Here is a 13,074-nt window from a genome sequence, read left to right on the forward strand (position 1 = left end):
TTGATAAGATTGTAAAAATAAAACTTTTTTATAAAAAAAAAAAAAACAATTGATTTAACTCAATTCCACAGTTAAATCAAACAGAGAAACAAAAAGGTGAGGCCCCTCTTTTAAAACCTGCCTACTAAACCAGAAGGTATTACAGAGTTCTTACAGATTAACAGAGTTGGAAGGGACCTTGTAGGTCATCTAGTCCAACCCCCTGCCCAAGCAGGAGATCCTACACCATTTCTGTCCGATGGCAGTCGGGTCTCTTCTTGAAATCTTCCAGTGATGAAGCTCCCACAACTACTGAAGGTAACTTCTGTTCCATTGTTTGATTGCTCTCACTGTCAGAAAATTTCTCCTAATTGCCTGGTCCTCAGCGTGTGGTTAAAAGAAAGTCAAGATTGCATCTTGGTAGGATCAAAAACTCTGCCTGATTTTTGAGTCATTTGTTCTGGCTGTGTCAGGCCTGGAAACCATACTAAATTTCCCCATTGTAAAAATTATTAATCCCGTTACCGTCCAACTCAAGCTCCCTCGGATGTTGGGGAAAATACACCCGGTATTCCATACCAGCTTATTAAAACCTGCTAGACAGTCTGGTCTGAGACCTCAACCTGCCGCTCCCCCACCACCCTTGATAATCCAAGGTGAAACCCACTATGAAATCAAGAAAATCCTTGACTCTAGACTATACAGAGGTCAATTACAATATTTAGTCCACTGGAAGGGATATCCATTATCTGAATCTACTTGGGTCAAAAGTTGGAAAGTAAATGCGGACAATTTGATTAAACAATTTCACGACACTTTCCCTGACAAACCTAAAAAACCTCTTGGAGAGGGGAGGGGGGGGTAGAAGGGAAGTGTGGACCACTGACACTCTTCTTTATCAACTCTTTGTTTTCTTTCCTAGAATATAGCTTCTTTTCCAAGGGGGGACACCTGTCAGGCCTGGAAACCATACTAGACTTTAGGGTTCCAGATGCTGCCACATTTTTCCCCTGAGGGGAAGAAGGGGGGCTGAGGGGTATGGTAACATTCTTCAAGCGGTAAAAGGTCGGATGGTGTTCACATCTGCAGGAGGAGTGGCGAGAAGATATTCGAATGAACTGGGAGAACGTGGGACCATGTGACCATCAAAGGGGTCAGGGGGATGGGACTCTTGGGGTTTGTATAACTGGGAAAAGAATCCGGAAATTCAGTTTTGGAATTTCACTCATCGTGTGCCAGTTTCCTCCTGCTAGTAAAGAACTCTGAAAAACAATGGCTTCTGAGTTTTTTTATGCAGAAGAGGTTTTTCTGGAACCTTGCCAGGCTGTCATCTTGACTTCTTTGACCCCCACCTCATGGACATCTCTGCATGAAAGTGTTTTTAAAAAAATTGCCACTGGGCTTCCAGCAGCCATTGAAGGCAGACAGTGAGGGCATGGCAGGACTCAATCATGTCCATCAACACACCCACCAGCCAATTGGAATGGAGGCATTTGAGTAAGACAGAAGGACACAACACAGGTGGGTTTGACTGTTCTGGTGGTACCAGCAGAAGGGGAAACACACTACTTCTGATGTGCAACATGGGAACCAGGGTAGATGAGGTCATCTCCCAAGTGGGCAAGGGGTATTCTGAGGAGGTCATCGGCCATTCCTGCCCTTCTGAAACAGAAGGTGTCCTGATTTGCCCTGTCCTCTCCTGGACCAGTCCAGAAGTGCAAATCGGCACCACACTGAGTGGTGTCCTGGCAGGACAAGTGTTGTTAGTGAACCTGACACCACAAACCTGGTTCTATCACAGTCATTCGCTCAAATGAAACTCTGACCCGGAATGGAATTCTTTTTAAAGTTACTGCTTTATTGATTGAACCATGGCTCAGTTAATTTCCACATTAGTTGCAGGAAACTTTGACACATCCAGAAGAACGAGAATTCTGTGGAAAACTGACTAAAACAGAATGAGCCATGTTGGCTCCTAAGCTCTAGTAAGGTGGAGCGATGGCCTTGACGTGCAGTTATACATCACTGGGAAGTCTGCGGGACGGCTGGGGTGCATTTCATGTCTACTTCTAATTCCCCTAAAAATGTCCAGAAATCCTTCTCAAGCAAAGTGCACAGACTCTCTGAAGCGCATCCTTTGAAGGAAATCTCCCTGAAGAGGATCTCTGAAAAAAAAATTAACCAACATGATAGTCAGTAATATCTCTACAGTACCCACATCCTTCAAAAATAAGGAAGGAGAAATTATTGAAAATTCTGGTTGGAAAACTAAATGTGGCAAAAGGAAGTGATTGCTTTTACAAAGTGTTTCAGGAAAGACTATGGGTGCAACTTAAAGGGGAAGAAAGATGGGGGAAGGGAGGAGGAGGGGAAGGGGAAGGGGAAGGGGAAGGGGAAGGGGAAGGAGGGGGAGAAAGTAGACTGGGACTGTTATATAGTTTACCTCAGTGGTGGGATTCAGCCAGTTCGCACCACTTCGGGAGAACCGGTTGTTAACTTTCTGCGCAGTTTGGCAAACTGGTTGTTGGAAGAAATCATTAGGGCAGAGAACCAGTTGTTCAATTACTTGAATCCCACCACTGGTTTACCTGCTTATCTAGTTCAGCATTTATTATTCACCTTACCTTGAACTGTAAATTAGAAATAGTGAAGACTTAAAGCTCACAAGATTTTTAAAAGGTTATTATGTGCTGGCATCTTAATTTCTTCGCTTGGCCTTCTTTTCGGGGAGGTCTTATTATTTTCGAGCACATGGAACAAGACGGGGCTCCTCTTGCCGTCTTATCTGATTTCCAGCTCTGTCTCCCTAACCCTAACCAGACCAGCTGCGCATGCAATTAAATATTTTTGGGGAGGGCTTATCTTCAGGGTTTATTTTCAGGGGAGGGTTTATTTTGGAGGGAGGTCTTATTTTCGGGGAAACACGGTACTATTTTGAAACTTTGATAGGCCTTTAATCATAGTGAGATGGGCACAGTGCTTTTTAATTTAGCTGTTCAATTGGGATGCTACAAAGGTGTCCCTGTTTATCATCATCTGTATCAACTAGGATCGGCTGCATTTTGAATCTCTTCTACGCCTTCTGTACAAGAAGGCTGCGAATAACTGCTCCAAAATTCTGATTTCTCAAGTCAGGCCTCCCACTCTCGAATCAGACGTCTAAAGGGAGCCTGTGCTTACCACTGTTCTTCCCAGTTAAAGACAAACACTGGTTTTCAGATCCCCGGCAGGAAACCAGGTGCTCAGTGCATTCAGTGGAGCTGAGTCCAATGCATCCAGGACACTGAAGTCCGTTGGGTCGGTTGGCTTGGGGTTCAAGCACTGTCAAGAACAAGAGCGAGAAGATGATTTGTGTGGCCCTCCTCTCCCTGCTGCCTGCTTTATCAGACTGAGTAAGGCTAGGCTAGGATGTGGCACATCCTTTCTCTTGTGGGACCTAGGAAGCTTACTATGGCCCCAGGGAAGACCTTTCCCCTGGAGTTCCAGAAGCCACCCTCCTTTTTTAAGCGCCCAGAAAGCATGGAAGAGCTGGCTGATCCCTCAAACTATATTTCCCTGGAGATCCAGGACATCTTCCTGGACATTAAGCTCCCAGAAAGCATGGAAGAGCTGGCTGATCCCTCAAACTATATTTCCCTGGAGATCCAGGGACTCTTCCTGGACTTTAAGCACCCAGAAAGCATGGAAGAGCTGGCTGATCCCTCAAACTATATTTCCCTGGAGATCCAGGACATCTTCCTGGACTTTAAGCACCCAGAAAGCATGGAAGAGCTGGCTGATCTCTCAAACTATATTTCCCTGGAGATCCAGGGACTCTTCCTGGACTTTAAGCACCCAGAAAGCATGGGAGAGCTGGCTGATCCCTCAGACTAGAATAGGCTAAAATCCTATTTGGGAATCTCCAGTTGCAGGTAGCCAGATGGTATTGTATAGGATTCAGACCCTCAACTGGAAATTCAACTGGTTGTGTAATGCAGAGGAATTTTTCAAAAAAACAGAGGAATTTTTCTCCCATCCATGTAAAAAGTAAAACCCTTCCCACAGGGGCATGACACCCATCTGTCTCTGCCCTAAGAGCATCTCGAAACAAATTCCTTGTGTATCTAATCATACTTGGCCAATAAATCTATTCTGTTCTGTTCTGTTCTGTTCCGTTCCCTTCCCTTCCCTTCCCTTCCCTTCTCTTCCCTTCCCTTCCCTTCCCTTCCCTTCCCTTCCCTTCCCTTCCTTCCCTTCCCTTCTCTTCTCTTTTCTCCTCATTTCTCCTCATTTCTCCTCTCCTCTCCTCTCCTCTCCTCTCCTCTCCTCTCCTCTCTTCCACCCCACTCCACTCCATTCCAGAAGGTGAACTCAAGACAGATTTTCAGACTCTGTTCGTAGGATCTGCTCTGCCAAAGCAAAACCTATTATCCTCTTGTACATTTTTTTTCCAACCTTGGCAACATTAGGATGAGAGGACTTCAATTCCCAGAATTCCCCACCCAGCATGAGCGAGTTTCTTTCAACCCTTAGCGAGAGAAGTTTTAAATCCAGGGTTAAGGTTTAACCCTTCGCTCTGACAAAATTGAGATCAGAAACGGGCAGCCCTGCAGAGATTAGATTTCACCACATAGGGTCCTTCTGCGTTGTCCATTGGGGCTGAGATTGGCTTCGTAAAACTACATACCAGGAGGTGACTGAGTTTGACATTCAACTCCCGTACAGCAGGCACGTTTGGACCTCACTGTTAGATAGTTATGTAGACTTGTCTCCACATAGTCAAGATGGCAAGTGTCCGAAGTTCCACAGGCTTTTGAAGTGAAAGTGATGGACAGAGGGGCTGCACAGGTGAGAAACAAAGGACAAAGGCATTTCATTTGAGATTCAAGGATTCCTTGGTAGGTTAAAATTCTGAATGACCACTACTCCTCCCACTCCTCTGATCGCAACAAAATACCTTATGCCACCAGACTTGAAATTCTGGATTTAGAAAATTTAGAACTACGCCGCCTTCGGCATGACCTGAGCATAACTCATAAAATCATCTGCTACAATGTCCTTCCTGTCGAAGACTACTTCAGCTTCAATCGCAACAATACACGAGCGCACAATAGATTTAAATTTAAAGTGAACCGCTCCAGATTGTAGAAAATTTGACTTCAGTAACAGAGTTGTTAATGCCTGGAATGCACTACCAGACTCTGTGGTCTCATCCCACAACCCCCAAAACTTGAACCTAAGACTACTGTGGACCTCACCCCATTCCTAAGAGGTCTGTAAGGGGCGTACATAAGAGCACCAGCGTGCCTACTGTTCCTATCCTAATGTTCCCTTTGGTTGTATTCAATTTGTGTGGTTATTTCATGCTTATACTTATATATATTGTTGTGTTTGACAAAATAAATAAATAAATAAAATAAAATAAAATAAAAAAATAAAATAAAAATAAATAGATGGAAATAGCAGGTAGTCCTCGATTTAGAACCCCAGTTGAGCACCAAATTGATAAACGAGACAGTTTGTGAAGTGCGTTTTGCCCCATTTTATGTCCTCCCTTGCCACAGTGGTTCAGTGGATCACTGCAGTTGTTAAGTGAGTCACCCGGTTCTTAAGTGAATCTGGCTTGTCAGAAGGTCACAAAGGGGGATCAGGAGACCCTGGGGACACTGCAACCGACATCAATACACGGAGGAGGCCAAGCATCCGAATTCTGATCACCTGACCCACGGGGACGTTGCAACGGTCATAAGTGTGAAAAACGGTCATAAGTCGCTCCTTTCAGTGTCGTGGCAACTTTGAACGGTTCCTGAATGAATGGTTTAGGACCACCCGTATCGAGGGCTACCTGAAGCCATCTGCCTGTCTATCCCATGACTCTTAATATTTCATACCTCTTATCACTTCAGTTTGAAAGGTGATACAAGTATCTTCCTTCTCATCACAGGTTTTTGTCCAGCCGGAACAATTCTGGCCCAACTCGTTACAAAACTCGCACTCAAGACACATGCCTAGAGGAGGAACATACAACATTGTTTCTGGATGCTTTCTATGGGAGTGCCCTACCCTGCCCTGCCCTGCTCCACACGTCATGCCATCATAACCCAGTCCATCTGTCTTTCTTGTCAAGACCTATTTTTGACAAACTCCTTAACTTGCTGATGGAATTAGCCCAAGGGTGAAATCCAAGAATGGATTTTTATGGGAATGGGGATTTTGCAGTATCCTTCCCCTGGAGTGGGGTGGGAATGGGGATTTTACAGTATCCTTCCCCTGGAGTGGGGTGGGAATGTGGATTTTGCAGTATCCTTCCCCTGGAGTGGGGCGGGAATGGAGATTTTGCAGTATCCTTTCCCTGGAGTGGGGTGGGAATGGAGATTTTTCAGTATCCTTCCCCTGGAGTGTAGGGGGAATGTGGATTTTGCAGCATCCTTCCCATGGAGTGGGGTGGGAATGGGGATTTTGCAGTATCCTTCCCCTGGAGTGGGGCAGGAATGGGGATTTTGCAGGATTCTTCCCCTGGAGTGGGGTCGGAATGGGGATTTTACAGTATCTTTCCCATGGAGTGGGGTGGGAATGGGGATTTTACAGTATCCTTCCCCTGGAGTGGGGTGGAAATGGGGATTTTACAATCACCTTCCCCTGGAGTGGGGAGGGAATGGGGATTTTACAGTATCCTTCCGCTGGAGTGGGGCAGGAATGGAGATTTTACAGTATCCTTCCCCTGGAGTGTAGAGAGAATGGGGATTTTGCAGGATCCTTCCCCTGGAGTGGGGTGGGAATGGGGATTTTGCAGTATCCTTTCCCTGGAGTGTAGGGGGAATGGGGATTTTGCAGTATCCTTCCCCTGGAGTGTAGGGGGAATGGGGATTTTGCAGTATCCTTCCCCTGGAGTGTAGAGGGAATGGGGATTTTGCAGTATCCTTCCTCTGCCGCACCCATTAAGCCACACCACGCCCACCAAGTCACGCCCACAGAGCCGGTAGTAAAAAAAAATTGGATTGCATCATCGGATTAGCCCAATGTCTGTCTTATGTAGGCGGATGGCATGGTGGCCTAGCTCAGGGGGTTCCAGACTCGGCAACTTTTAGATGGGGGGACTTGAACTCCCAGAATTCCCCAGCCAGCATAGCTTCTGGGAATTGAAGTCCACAGGTCTTCAAGTTGCCAAGACTGAACAGCCCTGGCTTACATTAAAACGAACGAACGAATGCGGTCTACAATGTGAGGGGCTCCCCTGCTTCTCCTACAGGCAGAGATGGCTGAGGGAACAAAAAAAATAAATCTAGAAAGGAGCCATAACTATGCAATCCAAGTGCTGCCTGTTTTCTAACACATGCAAATGATGATGATGATGATGATGATGGCTGGGGTTTCAGTCACACGATGGTGGGCACATCTTGAACCCCTTCCGTGGACACCCGAGACCTGCCTGGAGTCCTGGTAGTTCAAGGTTCTTGAATTGCTCCCAAGGTCTTCTCACCTGTAGCTAAGAAAGCGCCAAAGAGGCAACAGAATAAGAGGGACTTCATGGTGGAGGACAAGTTGACTGATGCCCAGGGCAATCTGGATAGAAATACCTGGAAGGGAAGGCAGAAATAAACAGGACCTAGAACACAATGTCGGTATAAATTTCTCAGAGGGCCAGTTTTCAAATAGCAATAACAAACCGGTTTCAAGAATCTTTCCCCCCCCCTTTAACAGCTTTAAAAAAATAGGAAGAATAGAAAAAAGACAAATCGAATAGAATAGAATAGAATAGAATAGAATAGAATAGAATAGAATAGAATAGAATAGAATAGAATAGAATAGAATAGAATGTAGAATGTAGAGTAGAAGAAAGAAGAGAAGAGAAGAGAAGAGAAGAGAAGAGAAGAGAAGAGAAGAGAAGAGAAGAGAAGAGAAGAGAAGAGAAGAGATAATATAGAATGTAAAATAGAATAGGATAGAATAGATCTGGAATGGCATGGCATGGCATGGCATGGCATGGCATGGCATGGCATGGCATGGCATGGCATAGAATAGACTAGAATAGAATGTAGAATGTAGAGTAGAGTAGAAGAGAGAAGAGAAGAGAAGAGAAGAGATAATATAGAATGTAAAATAGAATAGGATAGAATAGATCTGGAATAGCATGGCATGGCATGGCATGGCATGGCATGGCATGGCATGGGATGGCATAGAATAGAATAGAATAGAATAGAATAGAATAGAATAGAATAGAATAGAATAGAATAGAATAGAATAGAATGTAGAATGTAGAGTAGAGTAGAAGAGAGAAGAGAAGAGAAGAGAAGAGAAGAGATAATATAGAATGTAAAATAGAATAGGATAGAATAGATCTGGAATGGCATGGCATGGCATGGCATGGCATGGCATAGAATAGAATAGAATGTAGAATGTAGAGTAGAGTAGAAGAGAGAAGAGAAGAGAAGAGAAGAGAAGAGAAGAGAAGAGAAGAGAAGAGATAATATAGAATGTAGAATAGAATAGGATAGAATAGATCTGGAACGGCATGGCATAGAATAGAATAGAATAGAATAGAATAGAATATAGAATGTAGAGTAGAGTAGAAGAGAGAAGAGAAGAGAAGAGAAGAGATAATATAGAATAGAATAGAATAGAATAGAATAGAATAGAATAGAATAGAATAGAATAGAATAGAATAGAATAGAATAGAATAGAATAGAATAGAATAGAATAGACCCAACAACATATTAATTCAAAACCGGAGTTGTTTTTATTGGGGATCCTACCTGAGAAAATTAGTAAAGAAAATATTTATTTGATTATACATGTAATTACAGCAGCAAGAATTGTTTTTGCACAAAATTGGAAAGCAGAGAAAGTACCCCTGGAAGGAGAAATTATTAGAAAAATTGTGATATTTATTTATTTTTATTTATTTTATTTTGTCACAACAATATATGTAGGTATCATACAAAAAGATTATATAGTATATAAACACATATATGAGTAAATATAAGGAGGTATAAGCATATATAGGAAGAAGAAAAGAAAAACAATAGGACAGGAACGGTAGGCACGTTTGTGCGCTTATGCACGCCCCTTATGGTCCTCTTAGGAATGGGGTGAGGTCAATAGTAGAAAGTTTTTGGATAAAACTTTTAGGATTATGGGAAGAGACCACAGAGTCAGGTAAAGTATTCCAAGTACTGATGATTCTGTTACAGAAGTCATATTTTCTGCAATCTAGATTAAAGCGGTTGACATTAAATTTAAATCTATTAGTTGCTCTAGTATTATTGCAATTAAAGCTGAAGTAGTCTTTAACAGGAAGGACATTACAATAGATGATTCTGTGAGTTAAGCTTAGGTCTTGTCGAAGGCGACCGAGTTCCAAGTTTTCTAAGCCTAGGATTTCAAGTCTGGTGGGATAAGGTATTTTATTGTTTTCAGAGGAATGGAGAACTCTTCTTGTAAAATATTTCTGGACACGTTCAATTGATGTCAGAGATGTGGTGAGGGTTCCAAACAGGTGAGCTGTATTCTAGAATTGGTCTAGCAAATGTTTTATATGCTCTGGTTAGTAGTGTGGTGTTTTTGGAAAAGAAGCTACGCAAAATTAGTATATAATATGTATATAAATCTTGTATGTTTGTCTTGTGTTTTAATGTGTTCAAAATAAAAAACTTTTTATATATGTATATAAAAAGAAAAATTTTAGATTGTACAGAACTGAACAGATTAACTTTGATGATCAAAGAAAGAGAGGATTCAGAATATTTTAAGATATGAGATAAATTTTACCATTGGTTAGAAGAAAAGTACAGATAAGCAATGGATAACTATGTAAGAAAATGATAATAATGTATTTGTGGAAAAATGGTAACAGTTTAAATTGAAGTGAAGAAAGAAGAGAAGAGAAGAGAAGAGATAATATAGAATAGAATAGAATAGAATAGAATAGATAGAATAGAATAGATAGAATAGAATAGAATAGAATAGAATAGAATAGAATAGAATAGAAATGACCCAACCAACATATTAATTCAAAACCGGAGTTGTTTTTATTGGGGATCCTACCAGAGAAAATTAGTACAGAAAATATTTATTTGATTATACATGTGATTACAGCAGCAAGAATTGTTTTTGAACAAAATTGGAAAGCAGAGAAAATACCCCTGGAAGGAGAAATTATTAGAAAAATTGTGATATTTATTTATTTTATTTATTTATTTTGTCACAACAATATATGTAGGTATCATACAAAAGATTATATAGTATATAAACACATATATGAGTAAATATAAGGAGGTATAAGCATATATATAGGAAGAAGAAAAGAAAAACAATAGGACAGGAACGGTAGGCACGTTTGTGCGCTTATGCATGCCCCTTATGGTCCTCTTAGGAATGGGGTGAGGTCAATAGTAGAAAGTTTTTGGTTAAAGCTTTTAGGATTATGGGAAGAGACCACAGAGTCAGGTAAAGTATTCCAAGCACTGATGATTCTGTTACAGAAGTCATATTTTCTGCAATCTAGATTAAAGCGGTTGACATTAAGTTTAAATCTATTAGTTGCTCTAGTATTATTGCAATTAAAGCTGAAGTAGTCTTTAACAGGAAGGACATTACAATAGATGATTCTGTGAGTTAAGCTTAGGTCTTGTCGAAGGCGACCGAGTTCCAAGTTTTCTAAGCCTAGGATTTCAAGTCTGGTGGGATAAGGTATTTTATTGTTTTCAGAGGAATGGAGAACTCTTCTTGTAAAATATTTCTGGACACGTTCAATTGTATTGATGTCAGAGATGTGGTGAGGGTTCCAAACAGGTGAGCTGTATTCTAGAATTGGTCTAGCAAATGTTTTATATGCTCTGGTTAGTAGTGTGGTGTTTTTGGAAAAGAAGCTACGCAAAATTAGTATATAATATGTATATAAATCTTGTATGTTTGTCTTGTGTTTTAATGTGTTCAAAATAAAAAACTTTTTATATATGTATATAAAAAGAAAAATTTTAGATTGTACAGAACTGAACAGATTAACTTTGATGATCAAAGAAAGAGAGGATTCAGAATATTTTAAGATATGAGATAAATTTTACCATTGGTTAGAAGAAAAGTACAGATAAGCAATGGATAACTATGTAAGAAAATGATAATAATGTATTTGTGGAAAAATGGTAACAGTTTAAATTGAAGTGAAGAAAGAAGAAACAACAAAAGATGGAGCCAGGAAGAAACCACTGAGACGTCCCATAGAAGGAATTATTGATGTTTTAAGTGTATGTTTGTCTTTAAAATAAAAAACTTTTTAAAAAAAGAGAGAGAGAAGCAGCCAAGAACTAAGAAGAAATTTCCTGACAGTTAGAACAATTAATAGAACAACTTGCCTTCAGAAGTTATGGGTGCTCCATCATTCAAGGTTTTTAAGAAGAGATTGGACAATGATAGAGCTTCCTGCTTAAGCAGAGGGTTGGACTAGAAGACCTCCAAAGCCCCTTCCAACTCTTTTATTCTGTTTTCCTGCCTTCTGTTGAGCTCCCAGATCATTTGAAACACTCGATGGGGACTAGCCATCATCTCCATCTCACAGATGCACCCGTAGACAAATTTCCCTGGCTTTCAAGATCACTATTGTTTTCAGAGAAAACTTATGCTGGAAGCTTAGAGTAAACTCCATTCTTACTATCTACACAACAAAGAAAGGCAGGGAGCCTTTCTTTGTTGTGTAGCTAGTAAGAATGGCGTTTACTTAACCAAGTCCTTCAACCAAGGTCAGCATCTGCCCACCTTGAAGTAAGGTAAAAAGGGAAGAGTAAACCGTGTGGACCTTCACAGAGGAAAGCCAGAATACAAATACCTGTAGGATATTGTCCCCTGAAAGGAAACCAAGTCTTGGTTAGAAAGATCCTCAACCCTTAAGAAGGAAGAAGGCACTTACGTAGAGCTTCAAGAAGCTGCAGCCAGTAATTTTTCTCAGGGACTACCAGATGCTACCAGTCAATGGGCACAGCTCCTTCTCCCTTTTGTGTTTCCTTTTTGTAGGAGAGCTGGAATGTTTTTGGAAACACCTTTCAACTGGCCGTTATCCCTCTGGGATATATTTACTTTCCACCCAGATAGAGGATTTTGAAAAAAAGGTAAATCTTTGGCCAGTCCACTGTCCTTTTCAAGGATAACCTGAGGCAATCGCCCAGAAGGGCTTGACCTGTTCTGTTCTTGGAGCCAACTCTCCGTAGCCTGCTGGATCAGCCTGTGAACATGAGAGAGGCAGAGTGGGGGGGGGAGAGAGAGGCAGGGAGAGAGATTGACAGAGAGGGAGCGGGAGATGGGGGAGAGAGAGAGGCAGGGAAAGAGGGAGAGAAAGCAGAGCAGAGTGTAAGAGAGAGGCAGGGAGAGAGGCAGAGGGAGGGAGAGGGGACAGAAAGGGAGAGGGAGGGAGAGGGGGAGAGAAAGAGAGGCAGAGAGTAAGAGGGAGGCAGGGAGAGAGGGAGAGGAGAGGGGCAGAGGAGAGGGAGGAGAGAGAAAGAAGGAGAGGCAGAGAGTAAGAGAGAGGCAGGGAGAGAGGGAGAGAGAGAGAGGGGGCAGAGAGGGAGAGGGAGGGAGAGAGGAAGAGAAAGAGAGGCAGAGAGTAAGAGGGAGGCAGGGAGAGAGGGAGAGAGGGAGAGGGGGCAGAGAGGGAGAGGGAGGGAGAGAGGAACAGAAAGAGAGGCAGAGAGTAAGAGGGAGGCAGGGAGAGAGGAGAGGAGAGAGGGAGGGAGGGGCAGAGGGAGACTGAGGAGAGAGGGAGGAGAGGCAGGGAGAGGAGGGAGAGGGGCAGAAAGGGAGAGGGAGGAGATGGGGAGAGAGAGGCAGGAGAGAGGAGAGAAAGCGAAGCAGAGTGTAAGAGAGAGGCAGGGAGAGAGGCAGAGGGAGGGAAAGGGGGCAGAAAGGGAGAGGGAGGGAGATGGGGGAGAGAGAGAGAGGCAGGGAGAGAGAGGAGAGAAAGCGAAGCAGAGTGTAAGAGAGAGGCAGGAGAGAGGCAGAGGGAGGAGAGGCAGAGAGGAGAGGGAGGAGATGGGGAGAGAGAGAGGCAGGAGAGAGGGAGGCAGGAGAGAGGAGAGGAGAGTAAGGGAGAGAGGGAGAGGGAGAGGGAGAGGGAGAGGGAGAAAGGAA

General features: G+C 42.7%; 1 protein-coding gene across 1 annotated transcript; it reads right to left on the reverse strand.

Annotated features, from left to right (window-relative positions):
* Nucleotides 1–1,816: 1,816 nt before the first annotated feature.
* LOC131204477 (phospholipase A2 inhibitor gamma subunit B-like) lies at nt 1,817–12,016 on the reverse strand. Its single transcript, XM_058195833.1, has 6 exons — nt 11,861–12,016; nt 7,439–7,535; nt 5,850–5,966; nt 4,646–4,798; nt 3,160–3,300; nt 1,817–2,144 (listed from the first exon to the last, which is right to left on the reverse strand). Exons 2-6 carry the CDS (start codon nt 7,485–7,487, stop codon nt 2,002–2,004), a joined length of 603 nt encoding a protein of 200 aa, XP_058051816.1. The 5' UTR covers nt 7,488–7,535; nt 11,861–12,016; the 3' UTR covers nt 1,817–2,001.
* Nucleotides 12,017–13,074: the final 1,058 nt, after the last annotated feature.

This window comes from Ahaetulla prasina, chromosome 10, assembly GCF_028640845.1.
Source record: "Ahaetulla prasina isolate Xishuangbanna chromosome 10, ASM2864084v1, whole genome shotgun sequence".
Classification (NCBI taxonomy): domain Eukaryota; kingdom Metazoa; phylum Chordata; class Lepidosauria; order Squamata; family Colubridae; genus Ahaetulla; species Ahaetulla prasina.

What these genes read in the sequence shown, in the direction of transcription:
- LOC131204477 (XM_058195833.1), bottom strand. Translation starts at nt 7,487, where the DNA reads ATGAAGTCCCTCTTATTCTGTTGCCTCTTTGGCGCTTTCTTAGCTACA. An exon ending in TGGCGCTTTCTTAGCTACAG is followed by an intron (nt 5,967 to 7,438) that starts GTGAGAAGACCT and finishes TTCCTCCTCTAG; the next exon opens with GCATGTGTCTTGAGTGCGAG. An exon ending in TTTAACTGGGAAGAACAGTG is followed by an intron (nt 2,145 to 3,159) that starts GTAAGCACAGGC and finishes TTTTTTTTTCAG; the next exon opens with AGATCCTCTTCAGGGAGATT.